General features: G+C 44.5%; 1 protein-coding gene across 1 annotated transcript in view; it reads left to right on the top strand.

The window, feature by feature from the left end:
• Positions 1-22,494, top strand: part of grid2ipa (glutamate receptor, ionotropic, delta 2 (Grid2) interacting protein, a) — a 49,278-nt gene that overhangs the window by 11,726 nt on the left and 15,058 nt on the right. The window contains exons 5-9 of the mRNA XM_056288461.1: positions 9,046-9,321; positions 11,007-11,092; positions 14,336-14,405; positions 15,045-15,341; positions 20,904-21,058. Coding sequence (XP_056144436.1) covers positions 9,046-9,321; positions 11,007-11,092; positions 14,336-14,405; positions 15,045-15,341; positions 20,904-21,058 — 884 coding nt within the window. The remainder of the gene's footprint in view (positions 1-9,045; positions 9,322-11,006; positions 11,093-14,335; positions 14,406-15,044; positions 15,342-20,903; positions 21,059-22,494) is intronic.

Genomic DNA, 22,494 nt, shown 5'->3' on the forward strand with positions numbered 1-22,494 from the left:
CACACACACACACACATTTATGGTCTCACACTGGTCTCACACACCCGCCCACACTCGTGTGTGCACACATATTGTCGCTCTCTCACACACACACACACACACACACACACACACACACACACACACACACACACACACAGAGTTTTTCGCTTTGGCTTTGAAGTTCTGAGCAGGAAGCCATGATGAGTTGCTGCTTCAGGTGAGTACCGACTGGATGCAAAACTCACTTTGTTGTTGTCATTGTGTATTTAATAGACTTTCACACTTTTATTTCTACCAGTAGCTGCATGTGGCAGAGGATAACCTATTTACCTTAATGGTTAACTGGTCGTGTAGTTTTGTGTAAACATGTTTCCCGGTAGATGTCCTCTGTAGCCTTCCACAGATAGTCACTAATAGTACGCAGTAGATTTCTATGCTAGCAATCTGATGTAGGCACTGTCATTGAGCAGTTTCTGTAGTAATGACTCATTTAGTCATAATATTTAAGTTGGCTGTTGACTTTATGGAGTAATGCTCTCCAGTCAACTGATTTCCCTCCCACACAGTTGTGTGGATCACAGCTGTGATATCATGCCGTCATCCCTGGAAAGCTGCTGTTTAAAAATGCATTTCATCATTTGCTTATCACAGGAATGCCATTACTTATGCATTAGCCGTTTCTTCTTATTGCCGGGGAAGGTAAGAGCAGAGACCAAATGAATCTCCAAGTGAGGGTCTGAATCGAAACCTCGGGTAAATCTAAACTTCAGACATGATTCACCATCCACGTTCTCATCCCGACATATCAGGTTCAGGTGCACCAGAAAAGCTCCAATCGGCGAAGCTTCTTCTTCTCTGAGGTCCAGCCTGCTGCGTGCCAGTGTTGTTGTCATGAAGTGCATTGCTTCTGCTGTTGTGTTCAGCAGCGTTGTGCCACATTTAGATTGTGCAAATGCTTCAGCTTTTTATTGTGGTTTTTATCCTGAAAAACATGCTTAAACTGAATTGATTACACCTCTTGTTTTGGGTAGCTTTTGACACATCTTGTCTCCTGGATATTATTGAAGTACGTAGCTGCTGCAGGTAATGAGGCGTCTGTGGCATCAAATAATTCAGCTTTGTAATCTGGAGGTACTCATCCGTTCCAATGGAAATGTGTTGCTGATTATATTTGTAATAACCTAGCCATGAGGGTGCACTCCCGGCTTTAGAAGTTGAGTTTGGGGGGTGTCTGGGTAGCGTGGCGGTCTATTCCGTACCAACACAGGGATCACTGGTTTGAATCCCCATGTTACCTCTGGCTTGGTCGGGCATCCATACAGGCACAATTGGCCGTGTCTGCGGGCGGGAAGCCGGATGTGTGTCCTGGTCGTTGCACTATCGCCTCCTCTGGTTGATTGGGGCATCTGTTTGGGGGGAAACTGGAAACTGGGGGGAATAGCATGATCCTCCCACGCGCTACGTCCCCCTGGCGAAACGCCTCACTGTCAGGTGAAAAGAAGCGGCTGGCGACTCCACATGTATGGGAGGAGGCATGTGGTAGTCTGCAGCCTTCCCTGGATCGGTGGAGCAGCAACCGGGACGGCTCGGAAGAGTGGGGTAATTGGCCAAGTTCAATTTGGGAGAAAAATCCACAAAAAAAAAAAGAAGTTGAGTTCAGATGAGATGTAAATGAGAACTAGTCTAAATTAGTCGGTGTTATTCCTTTTGGTCAATTTGCAGACTTAATTGCAGTCACTTGGCTGAGCACGGGTCATGCTATTCCAGTGAAAATTTTGCATCTGTTTGTGGTACCTTGTTACTTTGATCATAGTGGAACTGTAATAATGGCCTGAATTTGACTGACAGCTGCACCTCTAGCCTCACAACAGTAATAGCTTGACAGGGCACTGATGGGGACATACACCTCAACCCCCAAATAAAGCATGAGAGATCTTAACCAATGTGCTGACCAAATGGGTTGGTGCCACTTTCTTTGTGATGGATTCGTAAGGTGCCAGTGTGGTGGAAGATGAACGTTTCTCAGGGGAACATAGTTCATGGTCTGCTCCTGGAGCTATTTCCGGCTCTGTTAGTCTTTGTCTCCTCCTGCTGTCTGTTTATGTTTTGTCTACAGATCTCTCAGGTTGTCTCTCTGCAGCTCGATCACTGTCACTTCCTCATTCACACACACACACACACACACACACACACACAAGCATATTATTTACATGCACACACACAAGCATATCCACCTTTGGCCAAACACCCGCCTTTGGCTAGAGAAGATTCGTGATGGGATGTGGGCCTGTGTTTGGTCATGTGTGGAGTTTCTGACCTCTGGACCTGTCAAGACCCGACCGGCTCGGTCCTCCTCGACTCTGTCTGCCGCTGTCCCCTCACAGATCTGCCCAGCCCTCCCACAGGAAAGATGTGTTCTATTTTTAAGCAACCTACTTCTTATAATAAATTCCCTTTTAGGTTTCTGACGCACTCGCCAGGCTCACTTCTTAAACAGCTGGAAAAGAAAACCCAGGGGTTAGCAAGTGTTGGAACATTGTAAAAGTTTCGCAGGAGATTTGTATACCTGGTGTGCGGCTCTTTCCCTCATTTGTTCCTGTGTTGTTATGGTAATTGATCGTGTTCATGCTGAACTGTTGGCTTTTATCTAAATGTCTGAATTTGGTGCTGAAAGTTGTGAATTGATTCATTAGAACGCTTTATAGTCAGTCCAGAGATCAGATCAGAGGAATGGATGAGAAGTTGAGAGAGACAAGATTGAGACGGTTAGGACATGTACAGAGAGGAGGCATAGACTATACAGGAAAGAAGGTACTGGACTTGGAAATACCTGGCAAAAGAAAAAGAGGAAGACCAAGGAAAAGATGGAGAGACCAGATAGAGGAGGACATGAGGCGGGTTGGACTGCAGGCATCAGACTGAACGCTATGGAGGGCAAAAATCTGCTGTGGCGAGCCCTGAGAAACAGGGAACAAGCTGAAAGAAGAAGAAGGTACTTAGTCCGTAGCTGGACATGTTTGGGGACATTCTGACGGGTACCGTCGGTTCGGAAATGAGAGCATTATCGTCATACACACCGTCACTGCACTGACCTGCCTCTGTAATACCGCTGGGGCTCTCCTCTCCTTTTCATTCCTCTACCTCTCTCCCTCCTCACCTCCCTCCTCGTCCACTATTCTTTCTCTCATTCTTTCTTTCCTCCTCCTCCAAGGGAGGAATCACTTGTCATTCCCTGCCTCTTACTATCGTGTAGTGGATGACTGAATGACAAGGGCTATCCTATAACTGAAGGCATGATGACTGCCCTGCTGTGACCTTGCTCTGGTTCTGCTGTAAGCCTCGCAGGAAAAAAGGGGGGGATGAAGATTGTGAGTAAGAGAAGAATGAAGTTGGAGCACAGCTGAGGAGGTTTTTAGAGGTGTGGAGGGATGTTAGCCACAGCCAATGTTAGTTTCCTCTCACTCTCCCTTTCCCTCTCTCGCTATATATCTCTATCTATCTCATCTCTCTCTCTATCTCTATCTAGCTCATCTATCTCTACGTCTGCCTCTCGTTCTCTTTCTGTCTTTTTCTGGCAGCTTTCCGAGCTTGAGATCCAGGACACTTTCCTCTCTGTGGTCTTTCTCTAGTTGTCTTTATGTTATGGAGAGGCCGTTTGCTCAGGCTGGAAGAGGACTCACTAAGGTAGCGAGGAGACTTGTTTCACTGCCGCACTGAGCTCAGGCACTTCCTTGGAGCCCTGAAGAGCCATGGGAAGGGATAGGAGCCTCTCCAAACACTTTCGGTACAGTACTTTTCCTTTGATCTCAGCAGTTGTTGTGGTGCTTTGCGTTGGTTTGTGCTGAGCTGGAGCTCCAGTTGCAGCATGAGGTCTGGTTGTGAAACTGCTCTTTTTGCAGATGTAAATATAGATATATAAAGATTTTTTTTCTACTGAGAAATGTTGCTTTTGCAAATTGTCTTCAAATCCGACTATCTGCCTCGTCACTACCCGAAAATTCTCCACATTTAGCTGCCAGATCATTTTTAAATCTCGACTAAAGCCTATTGAAATTCAACATGAAAGGAACGCTATAGCCCAAGCCCCGTCTTTCTGCAAAACTTCCTCCCTTTCTTCTTCACCACTATTATTAACTATGTATGCCTCTAAAACCTGCCTTAACCAACTCTTTCTCTGGACTTTAACTCCTTGATATCTTGTGTGTGCTGTTGCACGTGTTCCCGATCCACGTGCGGCACTGCTGTCAATCTGGCTGATCAGAAGTGGGTCTGATAATAATGTGTTCTCATAATGAGTATCCCAGCTGATTGCCGTTGTCATTCATCCCTCTGTGCGTTGTGTCCTTGATCCACCCCTCCTCCAGACCTAATTATAGGCTCCGCTTGCCCTCTTTTCTATTGAGGACATCCCGAGGCCTACATGCAACTTCAATGAAGCCTTATACTTAGTGAGGTTTGAGGGATTTTTTTTTTCTAGAGTAATTCTGGTCAAGGGAGAGGTTCTGATGAGTGCGCTTTCACTGAGATGTGCATTTGATGGCGGGCTGATGTTGAAATTGTTGAGTTGATGAATGAAAGGTAAAAAGTTAGAGAGAGAAGTCAGTGGAATGAGACCCTGTGAGTTCCAACATGAAGGTGTGGTGAAGGTCCCACTTCTCTTCACCTTTTCTCATACTCTGTTCTTCAGAGCTTCCATGATGATATATGTATGTTCTTTTTTGGGGGGGGGGTTTCCCTCTTTTTCTCTCCAATTGTATCTGGCCAATTACCCCACTCTTCCGAGCCGTCTGGGTCTCTGCTCCACCCCCTCTGCCGATCCGGGGAGGGCTGCAGACTACCACGTGCCTCCTCCAATACATGTGGAGTCACCAGCCGTTTCTTTTCCCCTCACAGTGAGGAGTTTTGCCAGGGGGACGTAGCGCATGAGAGGATCACGCTATTCCCCCCCCAGTTTCCCCTCCCCCCTGAACAGGCACCCCGACCGACCAGAGGAGGCGCTAGTGCAGCAACCAGGACATATACCCACATCCGGCTTCCCACCTGCAGACACGGCCAATTGTGTCTGTAGGGCGCCTGACCAAGCCGGAGGTAATGCAGCGATTCGAATTGGTGATCCCCGTGTTGGTAGGCAACGCAGTAGACCGCTACGCTACCCGGACGCCCTATGATATGTTCTTTAAGCTGTGTGGCCTATATAGCCTTTTAACTGGATAACAGTTATCTTCACACCTACTTCCCAAAAGTAAAAGACCCTGTCCTAGAAAAAAGTTTTGGTTCTCCGCTTTCGCTCTTCTCTTCTCTCCCCATTTGGCTTTTCTATCTGTCTGTCTCTCCTGGGCGGTACGGTGGCCCAGTGGTTAGCGCTGTTGCCTCACAGCAAGAAGGTCCTGGGTTCGAACCCCAGGCCGTCCCAGGTCCTTTCTGTGTGGAGTTTGCATGGTGTCTGCGTGGGTTTCCCCCGGGAACTCCGATTTCCTCCCACCATTAAAAAAAGACATGTACATTAGGGTTAATACTCCTGTCTGTGCCCCTGAGCAAGGCAATGGAAAGAAGAACTGGAGTTGCTCCCCGGGTGCTGCATGGCGGCTGCCCACTGCTCCTAGCTACACAGCTAGGATGGGTTAAATGCAGAGAGTAAATTTCATTTGTATGTATATACAAAATGACTAATAAGAAGTATTCTATTATCGTCTATTCTAACTCTTTCTGTCTCCCTAATCCACTCTCTTTTCCCTCTCTTCTCTCGCCATCTCTCTCTCTGGACTCAGTTAGCAAACCGAATACATTTTTTTTATTATTATATGTATGTCGCCCTGTTCTGTTTGTAGTTCGGAGCCATCTCACTCTTCTGCTATGTTGAGTTTACCCTCAGGATGGCAGTACGGAGCAGTTTTGTTCCTGAGACCTGAGCATTTATGCCCTTGGGGAATAAGTGTGCACTTTTTGCTTTCTTACAACTATATGCAGTTAATTGGTGCCACCCACATACTACAGACAGAGGTTTCCATAGTAACCACATCAAAAGCAACGTAGGAAGAAAACTGCCTTTCCTAAAGTGATATTAATGAATAATTACAGCTGTTGCAGTGTGGTGTGGTTATGTCAACAAACTTTCCAGTGTTCACGACGCAAGCACACACACTCACATGTGCACGTGTGAGTGTGCGTCAATGAAAGTGCATGTCAATAAAAAGTAGGACTTTGGTGCGAGCTCTAACAATCCTCTCCACTGATGACAGTATTGTCTGATATCAAATCATCCCATTTAGCCTGACATGTCTGTCTTCAAGATATCTAACTAGCAGCAGCTTTCCCCTTGATAGGAATGCCCGCCTAAAATCACAAGAATCTCATGTGGTTGTCCTGAACCCCCCCCCCCCCCCATTAAATTAGTGCAAGGGTCCCATTATGATCAGCCATTTGGATTAGGCTTGGTTATTAGTGTGAAATTTTGCCATGTGGGATCTTGTGTGTGGCATGGTGGCGCAGTGGTCAGCGCAGTCGCCTCACAGCAAGAAGGTCCTGGGTTCGAACCCCGGGGTTGTCCAGCCTTGGGGGTCATCCCGGGTCGTCCTCTGTGTGGAGTTTGCATGTTCTGCCTGTGTCTGTGTGGGTTTCCTCCGGGTGCTCCAGTTTCCTCCCACAGTCCAAAGACATGTAGGTCAGGTGAATCGGCCATACTAAATTGTCCTTAGGTGTGAATATGTCGGCCCTGTGATGGCCTGGTGGCCTGTCCAGGGTGTCTCCCCACCTGCCGCCCAATGACTGTTGGGATAGGCTCCAGCATCCTGTGACCCCAATTGGGATAAGCGGCTTGGATAATGGCTGGATGGATGGATGGGATCTTGTATGTATAGTGTGCATGCGTCTACATTTATTTCTAGAGGTGATTTTCTGTTTCACCCATCCACAGTCAAATCTCAGAGGTTTGCCGGCAGAACAGGGTAGATCCCATGAAAAAGACACTGCACAGATCTGTACTTCAGGTTACAACTGACAGCCATAAAATTGTCTGTTACAGTTAAGCTTTCAGTATGTCAGTCACCTGACTTTTCACCAAGCTGTTGTTGTATAACAATATACAGACACACTGTGATGCATGAATAATGTACTCAACAGCAGGGCAGAGCATTTGTATCAGACATAAAGAAATGGAAAGTCACCTCCCACGTCATCCATTCAATATCTGATATTGTCAAAGCAAAATATTAATGTTTCTTTAAGCTCTGATCGTATTTAAACCTCAGTTCTTATCTGTGAGGGTGACATGATGGCACGGTGACTCTGCCAGTCAGATCACATGCAGAGTGTAACCGGTGTGTGTTAAGCAGCTAAAGTTTGAGCTGCAAGCGAGTCGGGAGGACCTAAATCAGGAAAAGGACTTCAGTGGCACTTACTGATATTTAATTAAAAGACAATGTCACACAGGCTGCTGTTACACCTACACACCTGCAGGCTGAGGGAGACATCTTTGTCTGCAATCAGTGGAATCGATGAGTGGGGTTCTATGTATAGTGTGTGTGTGTGTGTGTGTGTGTGTGTGTGTGTGTGTGTGTGTGTGTGTGTGTGTTGAGTGGGTTGAGTGGGTTGAGTTTTACTGAGCGCCTTGTAATCCGTAATGATGTGCGAGCAGAGCCGCGACAAGAAATCCTCACAGGAAATACTTTGCAGGGCGAGGATAAGAGATGAGCTTTCTCGTAAGTCTTCCTTCGAGTCCAAATAAACTCTATCCGGTTTTTTATGAAACTGCTGAATCTCCTAACAGTGTTCCGTCTCACACCTGCAACGGGGCGGCGACGACTTTGAAACCAATACAAGTCTATCCCACCTCCGCTGCACTGAGCCTCATGCCCAGCAGTGGGATTTAAGCAAATAGCGTGTGTGTGCATGGAGCAGTTGTGCTTGAAGTGCAGCAGAACATCCCATGAGATGGTTTTGGATAGACTACGATGTAGAGAGAGAGAGAGAGGATTCAAGGCTGTTTTTTGAAGTTGGAGGCATTGTCTTTTTCTAGGCAGGGGAAAGGAAAACGCACAAGAAAGGATGGGGAAAAGAGGATTTTGAGGAACGTGTGTGTTTGTGTGGGAGAGTGTACATGTATGCATGTTTGTTGCATTTCGGTTTGTGTATGTGTGTGTATGTGTGCATGCTCGTGTGTGTGTGTGTGTTTGAGATTGGGAGGTTATTTCTGTGCACTGTAGAGTGTATATTCTTGACAGAAAGAGAAGAAACCAAAATGGAGGACAAAGAAAGATAAAGGGAAAAGTACCCCATATTTAAGAGAGAGAAATTAATATTAGAGTTAGTGACTGAGACAGGGATAAAGGAGGGGGGGGGAGAGAGAGAGATAACATAAAAGGAGGGGGAGTGGAACGTCTTCTCCCAGAGGTGGCAGCTGGGACTGTGCTCGCTCCTTTTTCGCACACTAGTTGTGAGCCGTCACCAGTAGTGAACACGCTCACCTGGAACTGCTAACGTGATGTGTAATGGAGACAAAGCTTCGCTCGCCTCATATCCTCTTTTAATCTCTCATCATTCTCCAATTTAGACTGTGCAGTCACGCAGGCGCGCGTGCGTTCCAACACAAAACCACACTCGCTGGGCTGGTCTCTCATACCTGCCTTGGCCCTCTCATGGGATGTTCTGAATAGAGCTGTTTTTGAGCCAATTATGTGGCTATTGCTGCTGGAACAACACAAAATCAGAGCACATAGGGATCCTTCATTATTTACTTGCATACTCTGGACGATGTATTCTCTGAAAGAGCGTTTTACGAAGTCTCGGATTGTTGGAGGAACGTTGTCTGAAATGATTTTTCCTATTGTGGTTTTGACCGAGCTGCTGGTTTGGTGTGACATTGACAGGTTTTTTGTCTCATACGCTTTGCTGTCTCTTTGTGTTCATGATTTTGCAAACTGAGAATTTGAGTGGCGTGACTGCTAACGGGAGGGAGGGACTGGAATTGATGCATAATCTGCCTCCCCACTGAAAAACCGCCACTGGTTCCCCCACAGAACTTTCCTAGTCAGTCTGTGACTGTGTCTGATCCACCATGTTTGTCAGGATCTTCATTCCTAAGAAGCACCGGGAGCGTTTTGACGAGGTGGTCTCCCAGAGCCTGATGAGCCGACTCAAGGGACGGAGTTTCAGTGACCCCAGCCGAAACCGCCTTCGCCGTAGCCGGAGCGAAGACCACCCCGAGCGCCTCCTGGTCTCCACCCGCGCCAGCTCAGTGCCACGCACCCACGCAGAGGAGGGTGTGGTGCCCCCCACCCGCGGAATGCGCAAGACCACCTCCCTCATAGCCGGGCACTCCGGTGCCACCACAACCAATTGCAGGTAAGTGTCCACTCCAGCCCTAACCACTGATTATACTGCACAGTTAATTGGATAATTAGCATCAGAGGTTATAATTGGACAGTACTGGAGTATTTTGTGTTTTCATATTTATTTTCCTTAACTGCTCTTTCCACTTAACTTCCTGTAACCCTCTTCCTGCTATCATCACAAGAGGGGTGCTAACAGGGCTTCTGTTTTCCCTCAGATACACTCGGTTTGTGCCTTTTTTAGTATTAAGAGAAATCCCTTCTTTTAATAACCCCGTTATCTCCCCTCCAGTCCAGTCAGTTATATAACAAATACAACAAAAGCATATCCGCTGCACCCGTCTTAGCTACACAAGCATTGTATTCATGTGACTTAAGAGAATTAGGAGCCGTGGCGGACTCGGGCTGGGGGCAGGTGCGAAAAAAATAAAAAGGGCACCACCACCCCAGCTGTATGTGGTGGGGCAACAGCATGCAGAAAGTGGTGATGCATTTATGGTGAAACAGTTACAAGGGCACCCTAAAGGGCACTTCGGAATTATCTTCCCGAATCCATTAGATCTGCTGCATATTTGGACTGTGTTAAGCGATTTCTAAAAACCCATCTTTCCAGGCGAGCCTTTTTATAGATCCCCATCCCTGCCTTCTGTTCTGGTTCATTTTTAGCTTGGTCTGTTACTCCCTATGCCACGTTTTATATGCACTCAATTTATTTTATGCATTCATAGTTTCTGGATTGAGTGTAAATCACTTTGTAACTGTGTGTTTTTAAAAGTGCTATATAGATAAAAATGTACTTACTTACTTTATCTACCGTTGGAGCGTCCAAGAGAGCACTTCTGTGGTGTTCTTTTGAACATGGGGGAGTTCACCGGTGTGTAGCAGTTAGGTGTAGGCTGAAGCCATCACTGCAAAGGGAAATACAAGCACAACCCTTCTTAACATAGTGATGCCTTGATTTTTTATCTTTGCTCTTTGCCTCTACTGAAACATCAATAGGGCTTGCTACACCTGCGATGTGGCTATTGGTCCATTTCTGAATAGCTGCTTGGCTTACACTCCTAACGTTTGCTCCCGGTTTGGATGGTAAAATCCACATTGTTCTTCGGGGTGAAAAAATACTCGGAGTGTTAACAAATGATAATCAAAAGACATCCTCCCTCTCTTCTTTGGAAATGTAGTGAATAAAGCGCTAATAGAAATTGCCATATTCTTCCATGGCTCCAGCTTACTTTGGTAAATAATGAGGACTGTGTGTGGGTCCCTGGGGATACACTGTCCATATTTAAGCAGGGTTATTCATCTGGGCTGGGAATTTAAAATAGTTCCCCGAAGAGGAAAATCTGTAGGTGGTCCATAAATAAGAGCGAACATGGGTGGAGGAACTTTTCCTGTCTTTCTTAAGCCCTTGGGTCAGGTTTTTAAGAAAAGCAAAGAAAAATACATTGTGCTACCAGCCCTGCGTCATCGATTTCAGCTGCACGTTATTTCCCCGATTTATTTATTTTTTATGCCTAATAGGGTCTCTATGGTAACCCTAAGACATAATTTCACCTAGTAAATGGAACTGTAAAATGGATTCCAACTGAGGCAACCATTTTAGAGAGACCACGGTTTGCAGAACAACCTCTGCTTCCAAGGCTGTCTGCTAAACGCTTAATCCGCCCATCTAACAAGTTGCTCGTTCATTCTCCTTAGGACAGTGAGGGTGTGCAAGGGCAATATGAGTTTTGGGTTCACCCTTAGAGGACATGCACCGGTGTGGATTGACTCTGTCATCCCGGGTAAGTCGAAAATGTGTGTAAACCTGCATCTTGGTTTGTGTTTGTGTGTGCGCTCACATGTGTTTGAGAGTGTTATATGGACTGTTGCTGCGAATCAGCAACAGGGCATTGTGAATGTGTACGCTAGTGTGGAGGATATAAAACAAAATCACAGTGAATACCGGACTTCATGCACAGTTTTTACATGTCTATGCTTTGCGGTTAGGGCTGTATTCATGCATAACCAGCTTTCTTTAACCCTTTCTTTAACATACTGTTAGCAACACATACAGTCAGCTCACTCGTAGCCCAACTACCAATGGCGAGTTGTTTAGGCTTTCTCATATTATGCTTTAAGTATGTAAATAGTGTAACGGTCTATTCCGTTGCCTACCAACACAGGGCTCGCCAGTTCGGATCCCCGTGTTACCTCCGGCTTGGTCAGGCATACCTACAGACACAACTGACCGTGTCTGCGGGTGGGAAGCTGGATATGGGTAATGTGTCCTGGTCGCTGCAGTAGCACCTCCTCTGGTCGGTCGGGGTGCCTGTTCAGGGGGGAGGGGGAACTGGGGGGAATAGCATAATCGTCCCACGTGCTACGTCCCCCTGGTGACACTCCTCACTGTCAGGTGAAAAGAGGCGGCTGGCGACTCCATGTGTATTGGAAGAGGCATGTTGTAGTCTGCAGCCCTCCCCGGCTCGACAGAGGGGTGGAGCAGAAGAGTGGGGTGATTGGCCAAGTACAACTGGGGAGAAAAATGGGGAGAAATAAAAAAAATAAATTATGCAAATAGTAAATGCAACAGTGTATCACAGGGTTAGAAACAGCTGGTAATCTGCCAAAGCACCTCTGGCACATTCTATTCTAGGTTTCTCAGATTATTACAAGTAAAACAGCTCAAACGGTCTCTCCCATGTTTGCTATTTTATCATCACCACCCACTCTCTGTCTTTCTCTAGATCTCTTCTTTCTTCATCCACCCTGCATCGTTCATCACTCTTCTGGCTCTTCCTGCAGGGATATCCCAGTAGTCTCATAGAGGATTACTATGATCCGGTACTGGGGATTAGGAATAATGAAAGTGTAGAATCATGTCAGACATTTATGAACTAGTTTGTTCATAAAGTAGTTAAGCCTTGTGTAAATGTTCAGTGGGAATTCAGACTGATTTCCTTGCTGTTGCATTGAGAAGTTTATTTTCTACTGTTGTCATTTACTAGGCAAGGTACGGCAAGCTTTATTTATAGATCATATGAACACAAGGCAGTTCAAAGCGCTTTACAAATGAATAAATGACAGTGCTTGACAGTGTTTGACATTTTTCGGCTGGGTAGAGGATGTTGATCCCTCATCACTCTTTTCATTTCAAGGCATGTTAGTGGAGGTGCCAACACAGCATGTGTGACTGGCAAGACAGGTACTCTAGGAATAAAAACGAGTTATAAGTTAGCCTGCTACAGCATTGATTTTAAACACGAGCATGGTGGCCCAGTGGTTAGCACTGTTATCTCCTGGGTTCGAACCTCAGGCCGTCCCGGGTCCTTTCTGTGTGGAGTTTGCATGTTCTCGTGTCTGCGTGGGTTTCCTCCGGGTGCTCCGGTTTCCTCCCACCGTCAAAAAGACATGCATGTTAGGGTTAATACTCCTGTCCGTGCCCCTGAGCAAGGCAACAGAAAGAAGAACTGGTGTTGGTCCCCGGGCGCTACAGCTGCCCACTGCTCCTATACAATAGGATGGGTTTAATGCAGAAGGCAAATTCACTGTGACCAAACAATTGTACAATGACAAAAATAAAGTGGCTTTCTTTATTTCTTAGCTGGGCTTATTTTCCAACAATTCGTTCTACTGAAGCTGTGTTTGAAGCTGACACACCAAAGATGATACGCTGCCTATCTAAAATGATCAGAGCCCAGTAGTTTCCAATTTAGTGACACATTAATACCAAACTACAACAAAATGTACCATAAGATGGACTACAGTATGTACCTTATATCCCCGGTCACTCATGTAGATTTTGTCTTTCCCTTTGAATCGGCCCTTGTACACTTCTTTTGCTCAGGGGAATCCAGTCTCTGGTTTAGGCTGATATGTTTTTATATTTTCGGTTTGTCACAGTTAATCCATCGGCTATGTAAATTGCATTTCCTGCTGGTGGCTTTTTAACTGTTTATGCTTTCCAGAAATCCCTCAATAAGAATCGTGGAGAATCTACAAGATGAAAGGCACTTCATTTTGTCATTGTACCTTACAACAAATTGTATTCTAACTATGAAATTTGTCTTCTGCATTTAACCCATGCTATTGTATGGGAGCAGTGGGCAGCTGCAGCGCCCGGGGACCAACTCCAGTTCTTCTTTCCATTGCCTTGCTCAGGGGCACAGACAGGAGTATTAACCCTAACATGCATGTCTTTTTGATGGTGGGAGGAAACCGGAGTTCCCGGAGGAAACCCACGCAGACACGGGGAGAACATGCAAACTCCACACAGAAAGGACCCGGGACGGCCTGGGGTTCGAACCCAGGGCCTTCTTGCTGTGAGGCAACAGTGCCGACAACTGGGCCACCGTGGTTGATGCTTTATTAAAACACGTATAACATTTAATTTAATGCCCCTCTACATGAATCCATGGCAGGAAACAAGTAACGGTTTATTAAAACCGAACTTTAAACAATTTAGCAAGAAATGCTGAGGACCCCAATAACAATGTATGAGGTTGGCCGGGGGGGGGAACCAACAAACTGGAGTTAATATTTCTCACTGGTGCTGTTACTGTAAATTGACATCATGTTTTGTGTTCCTTCGTTGTCCCTCATTCATAGTGTGACAAGGAAACTGTGCTTGTTTATGAGTGGCGGTGCCATTTAAAGCTTGCCTCATCAAAAACGCCTACAGAGCAAGGGCTCAATAAATGTCATTATAATGAGAACAGATATTTATGCTAACAATATTAGATCAGAATTGATTATATTAATTGCCACGGAAAGTGTAACTTTTGAACATTTGAATGTCACTATGAATGGAAAAAAAACAGCTGAAGTATCTGATTATCTTATAAAGAAACAGTCAGAATTTCTTTCTCTGCTTTCTTTCTCCCTCCCTTTTTCTCTGTCGCTCTTTCTCGCTCAATCACACTCTTCCTTTTTCTAATACATATGAAATTTTCCTTGCCTTTCGTTTTCTTTTTCTTCATTTATTTCTGTCTTCCTTCCTTCCTTCCTTCCATCCTTCCATCCCTCCTTCCTTCCTTCTTTTGCTGCAGGAAGCCCAGCAGACAAGGCAGGTCTGAAACCAGGGGACCGTATTCTCTTTCTCAATGGGCTGGACATGAGGTTGAGTCTAATAGTTCAAAAGCTTACAAGCTTATTAACTGTTTATTAAGAAGAAACGAATCACTCTTAGTTAATCTAATTAAATGATGTCATTAAAATGGTAAAGGGCTATTTATACAGATGAACATCAACATGGTTCTCATATCAAGATTCCTTATCCTGTTTCCATTTCAGTGTTTGTCAAAATTATTAATTTTTCCCTCTCTGTTGACCTTGTTTTGTTTGTTTGTTTTTGATTTGGGTGAGTGGAAATGTCAGCTGACATGCTGCAGTTTAGATGGGAAAACAGAGCAGACAACAAAGGATAGCTAGGTTCTCTGGGGAAGTGTTTGCACCCCACTTTTTGTAAATTTCTCCTGCTTGAAGTATACAAAAAGAATATTCTTGTTTACATACTCACACAGCAATTAGGTAAAAACAAAAACATCTTTGCTTTTTAGAATATGGTCTAAACTGAATTTTGAAGGATGCATTTTCCTACCAAAAAAAAAAAGGACCAATTTCGAAAGAGCCAACCTTTGTCATATGCAATAGCAATGGTTCCTGGAAAGAGGGTTATCGTGTGTGCGTGTGCATGGTACTGTGCATATGCACATGTGTGAGGGATCATGAGCTGTTGGTGTATGTGTCTGCCTGAAGGAGCTGTTCCCATGAGAAGGTGGTGTCCATGCTCCAGGGCAGCGGTGCCATGCCCACCCTGGTGGTGGAGGACGGTCCACCTAGTTTCACCCTGGTGGAGCAGGAGCTAGCAGGAAGGGGTGTACCCATTGAGCGGGCCCGGTCCCCAGTTCTTAGCTCCTTGCAGTGGGTGGCAGAGATCTTACCCCCCAGTATCAAGGTCCAGGGGCGCACCTTCGGACAGCAGCTGGACCACCTCCTGACCATTCAGGAGAGGTACACCATCTGCAAGGCCCTGGAGAACTTCTTCCAGCACAGGTTAGGGTCAGTAAAGAAAGGGGTGAGGGAGTGGGTGGGTGGGGCAGCAGTAGGGTTAAAGGGAAACTTGATTATTTTTTAACCTTTAGCCCTATTTTGCTATCATAATAAGTCAATCTGAATGATGGATAAATTGATCCAATATTGAGCAAGCTAGCGTCAACCAATTGCTTTGCACCAAGCTGCAATGTAATCCTTTGAGATAAATGTGCTCACCAAATAATGTCTACTAAAAGAGCTCTTTTTTTGGCACTAATCAGCTCAGATGTTATTAGGGAGTCTAAAGCACCTTAGACACTTTATCAATTACTGAATGAAATAGATATCAATCTAATTCTAATCCAGACACCAGAAGTCTCACTTTGTTATCCCATGGGGAGTAAGTTGCTGCAGGAAGACAACAGAGAAAACGTGAGAGGGAAAGAAGTGCAAAAAAATAAATAATGCAAATAAGGGTATAACTGCATTGAATGTCTACAGGGATTGTCTTTTAATAGTGGAAGGTGTTTGCAGACATTCATCATAACATTCTGAGTGTGTTAGTGCCAAGAGCTCTTTTAGTGCACATTATTTTATGAGTGCTATTTTCAAAGGTTTACAAGATGGTTGTGAGACCAGCTATGTTATATGGTTTGGAGACAGTGGCACTGACAAAAAGACAGGAGGTGGAGCTGGAGGTGGCCGAGTTGAAGATGCTAAGATTTTCATTGGGAGTGATGAAGAAGGACAGGATTAGGAATGATTATATTAGAGGGACAGCTCAGGTTGGACGGTTTGGAGACAAAGCAAGAGAGGCAAGATTGAGATGGTTTGGACATGTGTGGAGGAGAGATGCTGGGTATATTGGGAGAAGGATGCTGAATATGGAGCTGCCAGGGAAGAGGAGAAGAGAAAAGCCAAAGAGGAGGTTTATGGATCTGGTGAGGGAAGACATGCAGTTGGCTGGTGTGACAGAGGAAGATGCAGAAGACAGGAAGAAATGGAAACGGATGGTCCGCTGTGGCGACCCCTAATGGGAGCAGCCGAAAGTAGTAGTAGTAGTAGTAGTAGTAGTAGTAGTAGTAGTAGTAGTAGTAGTAGTAGATTTTATGAGCACTATTATCGCAAAGATTATGTTGTAGCTTGGTATGCATCAGTTGGTTGATGAGAGCTTGCTAAATACTGAATCAATTTAAAAGACTATGCTACCGATTGCTTGGTTTGACTCAACAAAAGAAAAATAATGATAATAATGATGATGATTATAATGATGATTATATTATAATAATAATGATTATGTTTCTATTTCTGTATTATTATGGTTTTTACCTTTTGTTTGCTCATGTCGCTGTGTATGTGAGTGCTCAATTTGACTTTATGCTTTACGCGCTGTTTCAATCCCATCAAGGACTGTGGGGCGGGAATCATAGTTGCCCTAGTTTGAGGGAAAGCGGGTTTGAAATTGTAAAAAAAGAAAATACCTGTTCTTTTGCTGTTGTGCTACCTCCTTGTTCTAATAAAATATTGTAATTAAGAAAATAATGATTATAATTATAATGATAATAACTTTATATAACTCTTTTTAAAACAAAGTTACAAAGTGCTTTACAAGACAAGATAAAAAAGCAAGAGGAGCTGCATATGAGGAAAAATAAAATAAAACAATGTAAAAATAATTAAAATGAACAATAAATAAGTAGTAAAGTGTAAATGAGAAAAACAAATGATTAATTCAGACCACAAATTTTGAATAAGCACACTTATAAAACTTGTATGTTGTCAAGAGGGATTTAAAAGAGGATAAGGAGCTCACAAGTCGGAACTCCTTGGAGGTTGTTCCAGAGTGCAGGGGGCCTAACAGAAAAAGCCCAGTCACCTGTGGTCCTCAGCCTAGATTGTGGAATGGCTTACAGAATCTTGATTGAGACCTCAGGTTGTAGCCGTGCATGCACGTATGGTGTCAGAAGAGCTGAAATGTGCTTGGGTGCAAGTCCAGAGCAGGCTTTAAAAGTTAACAGTAATATCTTATAATCAATTCTAAAATTTTACTGGGAGCCAATAAAGAAAAGCTAAAATAGGAGTAATGTGCTCTCTTTTTTGGTTTTGGTAAGGAGCCTGGCTGCTGCATTTTGGACAAGCTGTAATTTATATAGACTCTGTTGACTCAGACATGTGTAGAGGGAGTTTCAGTTGTCCAAATGAGGAAATAAAAGCATGTACGACAGTCTCTAAATTTCTATTGGATAAAATCGAACTGATCTTGGAGAGTCTCCTGAGCTGCAAAAAACAGGATTGGACAACTGGGTTTATGTGCTTGTTTGAGACAGAGAGCCCAGATGTTTTGAAGTATTAGCATAAACTATGTCAAGGCCAGTGATACGTACCTCAGTCTTATAAGTATTTAGCTGCAGGAAGTTCCAGTCTATCCACAAGGCTCAGTGTTTTCGGTTTTTACCAATTTTCACCGAAAAATACCCAGATTTTTAAACTGATTTTCACCCGGATTTTATGTTTCCACGGATCCAAAAGTTGTTCCTGTGCGTGTGAGGTTATGTAAAAGTGTCCTCTTGTGGCGAAATTCGGCATGCTGGATGGCTTTGAAAAATAAAAACCGAAAATGCTGAGCCTTGTCATTCCAGTATTTGAGGTCATGCATGCAGTCATTGAGTGTATTAATTTGATTAAAATCATTAGAGAGGTACAATTGAGTGTCATCTGCGTAGGTATAGAAGCTCACATTATGCATGTGAATGACATGCCCCAGGGGTATCGTGTAGAGAGAGAACACAAGTGATCCAAGGACAGACCCCTGGGGAACCACGCAGGTCATCTTTACAGAGGATGACCGTGACTTGCCAGTGGCTATCCTAAAAGATCTATCTTGCAAGTAGGAATAAAGCCACTTTAAAACTGAACCAGTGATGCCAACCCAGTGTTTGAGACATTCTGATAAAACAGAATGATCAACATTGTCAATTGCAGCGCTTAGATCTAACAGAACTGAAATGGAAGATTTTCCAGTATCAGCAGCAACCAGCAGGTCATTCATCACTTTAAGGAGTGCAGTCTCTGTACTGTGGTTTGCCCTAAATCTCGACTGAAATAGCTCAAAGAGTTCATTTCTGTTTAAAAAAGGAATCAATTGTTTAGCAACAACTTTTGTGAGAACCTTGGAAAGAAAGGGCAGTTTGGAAATTGGTCTGAAATTATCCGGCAAGTTAGGGTCTAAAGATTTTTTTTTTTTAGAGGAGGTTGAACATTTGCATTCTTAAAATAAGCAGGGATAGAACCAGTCAGTAGTGACATGTTGATTATGGAGAGAATATAGGGGCTGACAGATCCATATACGTCTTTCCGAAATCTCACAGGCAGCATGTCAAAAGCATAAGGGGGGCTTCATTTTATTAACCACCTCAGTGAGAGAGAGTGAGAGATATTGTTTCAAAGGAGTCAAAGAAGGTAGCAGTTTTAAAAGAAATCGTCATGTGCTGTGCAGAAGGGGGAATGTGCATTCTGATGCCAGAGACTTTGCTACAAAGAAGGTTAGAAAAATTTCACATTTCTCAGGGATGAGTCCATACTGACAATCGGAGGAGCCTCTGTGGCACGGCTAATTAATTACATTGAACAAAACCCTGGAGTTGTGTCGGTTCTTTTCAGTAAGGTCTGAAAAATGCCATGCTCTGGCATGTTAACCACTGCGTTCAAATTTCTCATCGCTCAAAATTCTAGTCTTTTAGAATTTCAAGGTGCACTGTTACTTTAGAGGCTTTCCACTTCCACTCTGCCCTATGACAGTCCCTCTTTAGAACACATATGCTGTCCGTTATCCATGGCAGGAAAACATTAGAGGATTTTCCCTGCTTAAATGGTACAATTTGATCCAGGATCTGGGTGCAGGTATTATTAAAATTATTTATAATAATAATAGTCCTTACATTTATATAACACTTTTCTAGACATTGAAGGGGGTAACTCACTTCAACCACCACCAATGTGTAGCACCACCTGGGTGATGCACGACAGCTATTTTGCACCAGAATGCTCACTACACATCAGCTTGAGGTGGAGGAGGAGGAACCATTGAGCCAGTTTCATGGGGGGATGATTAGGTGGCCAAATGGAGAGAGCTGGGTTGAGAATTTTGCCAGGACACCAGGGAACCCCTTACTCTTTGCGATAAGTGCCATGGGATCTTTGATGACCACAGTGAGTCAGGACCTCGGTTTAACGTCTCATCCAAAGGACGGCATCTCCTACAGCACAGTGTCCCTGTCACTGCACTGGGGCATTGAGATTTTTTGATATTTGTTGTTTTTATTAGGACCAGAGGGAATACTGCCCCTACTGGTGGGGGTGGGGGGGTCTCCTATCCAAGTACTAGCCAAGCCCATACCTGCTTAGCTACCATCATTTGGCAGAGCCAGGGTACCATACCATATAGGACTGTATCAACATCTTGACTAGAGCCACTGTCAACTGAGGAAGACAGGAGAGCATCTGTGAATTTTGCCGCAGGGGACATATTAAAAATGTGAGAGCATACAGGGTTTGGCTTATTGTAAAGATTATTTTGGACCACTAATGTGAACATTATGCAATTGTGGTCGGAGACACATCCTTGCATGGTCTACTGTCTAGGACAAGCTCAAGGGTGTGGCCTTTGTTGTGACGTGGCCCTGTGACAATTCTACTTAAATTAAAAGACTCAGTAATGTTTAAAAACTCTATGGCTAAAGACTTATCAGGACAGCAAACATGTAGGTTGAAATCTCCCAGGATCAGAACGCTACCATGGTTTGGCATTACAATGAGAGTTCAGAGAACTGAGCAAGAAAGCCAGACATGGATTTAGGGGGTCTGTAAATTAAAATGCACAGTTTTAAGGTTCCTTCTAATAGTGAAATACAATGACTCAAAAAATGAAAAGTCACCCACGAGAATGAGTGAGTAATTGAAGTTGTCCTTATAAACTGAAAGTCCTCCCCTCTACCAGGTTACCTGGGGTTGTTGAGAAAGGGGAAATTGGGTGGTGAGGATTCTGTCAGGCTCACAGAGTCACCAACATAAAGCCAGGTTTCTGATGTCATGAAAAAGTCAAGTTTGTTAGAGATGATAAGATCCTGGCAAAAGATTTGTTGGAGAGGGATCTTGTGTTAAGCACACCAAAGTAAACAGTTGCCAAAAGTAGGAGTCGGATTTGAAATAATTAAGTTAGATGTGTTTCTAGATTTGCACAGGCTACAATGTTTTTGAAAGGACCATTTGAAACACGAGTATTAGAAATAAGGTTATTAAAAGCACAGGGAGCATGAAACCTGCTATTACGTAAAACAGGTATGTAAAAAGCGGGTGCTAGGGCATCCAAGTAGTATAGCAGTCTATTCCGTTGCATTGCTTGCCAACATGGGGATCGCCGGTTGTTACCTCCGGTTTGGTCGGGCGTCCTTACAGACACAACTGGCCGTGTCTGCGGGTGGGAAGTCGAATGTGGGTATGTGTCCTGGTCACTACAATAGCGCCTCCTCTGACCAGTTAACTAGTTAACTCCCTGCCATCTTGTCTGTGTTTCTGTGGCAACAGGAACGTTGACACCCTGATCGTGGACGTATTCCCGGTGTTGGACACTCCCGCCAAACAGGTGATCTGGCAGTTTGTGTACCAACTTCTGACTTATGAAGAGCAGGAACACTGCCAGAGCAAAATCTCCCGCTTCCTTGGATACAAAGCTTCTCCAGGTGTGCGTGTGTGTGTGTGTGTGTGTGTTTGTTTATATCAGAAGGCTTGTAAAATAATTTGACAGCTTTCATGACTAATTAAAGTGGTCAAATATCATGTTTCTCAGTGATAATAGTAACATATTTAAACATTCATCAGAGTCCCTAGAACAAGTTAGCAGTCACATAACATGTTTATGCCTTCTAAGGCCTCTTTATTCTGTACCAGAATAAGATGAAACTGCATGATGTTAACTGGTAGCTGTACACTGTCAGCCAGAGTAAACAGGGAGGAGACTGGCATTTTGTGAATTCAGTTTGAAGTTCAAGTCATCAGTACCGTTCAATGTCTATGTTCTCGGCTCGTGTCATATGTAATGAATGAAAGGTCACGTGTTTAACTTGACCTACTCACGGGTGTACGTGCAGTGCGCGTGACGTATACAGGAAGTTAGAAGCGCATGTTATGAAGGTTGTATGTCGGATGAACGCTAGTAAAAGCTACACAGTTAAGAACCTACGAAGTCGGCTCGTTCTTGAATTATTCTTATGTCAGTAAGACAAGGCGTCTACGGACATTACATGGTGTCAGAATAGTCTGTGTATCGGAACACGAGCGGTCATGCCGAAGTTTAATCCGCCGAGTGAATTCAAGTTTGACTGCGCCGTTGAATGGCCGGAGTGGAAACAACGGTTTTCGCGCTTCAGGCTCGCGACAAAGCTGGATAAAGACGACGAGGAGATTCAAGTGAGTTCGCTGATTTATGCAATGGGCAGCGAGGCTGAAAAGATATTCAGCTCGTTTGACTTCGCGGCGGAGGGTGATAAAGTGGACTATGATATCGTACTGAAAAAGTTCGACGGCTACTTTATTCCCCGCCGTAACATCATACATGAGAGGGCGTGCTTCTATCAACGTAGCCAGCAGCCAGGAGAGACAGCGGAGATGTACATCCGGACATTGTATGAGCTGTCTGAACACTGTGAGTTTGGGGACAAGAGGGATGAACATATCAGAGATCGTCTGGTAGTGGGCATAAAAGATAAGGTGCTCTCCCGTCAGTTCCAGCTCACAGCGGACCTTACTCTGGTGAAAGTCATTGAACAAGTGCGCCAGGCGGAGGCAATAACAAAGCAGCTCAGCCTCCAAGCTAACCAACCAGAAGCCCAGCTGGCTAACGTCAATGTTGTCCGACGGCGGGACGGACGCCAAAACAAAAAGGGCGGACAGCGTCATGGTGGCAGCAGACCTGCAACCAACAAAGTAGATGAATGCGGGAGGTGCGGCAAGACGCAGCACACCGATGAGCGGAAGTGTCCTGCAACGAACAGTAAGTGCAACAAGTGTCATAAAAAGGGACATTGGGAGCGTGTATGTCACTCTAAAGCGGTGAGATAAGTCACTGAAGAGGTTAAACAGCTGTACTTTCTGGGAGAAGTTGGCAAAGAGAGCAGTC

The sequence above is a fragment of the Lampris incognitus genome, chromosome 10 (assembly GCF_029633865.1).
Source record: "Lampris incognitus isolate fLamInc1 chromosome 10, fLamInc1.hap2, whole genome shotgun sequence".
NCBI lineage: Eukaryota > Metazoa > Chordata > Actinopteri > Lampriformes > Lampridae > Lampris > Lampris incognitus.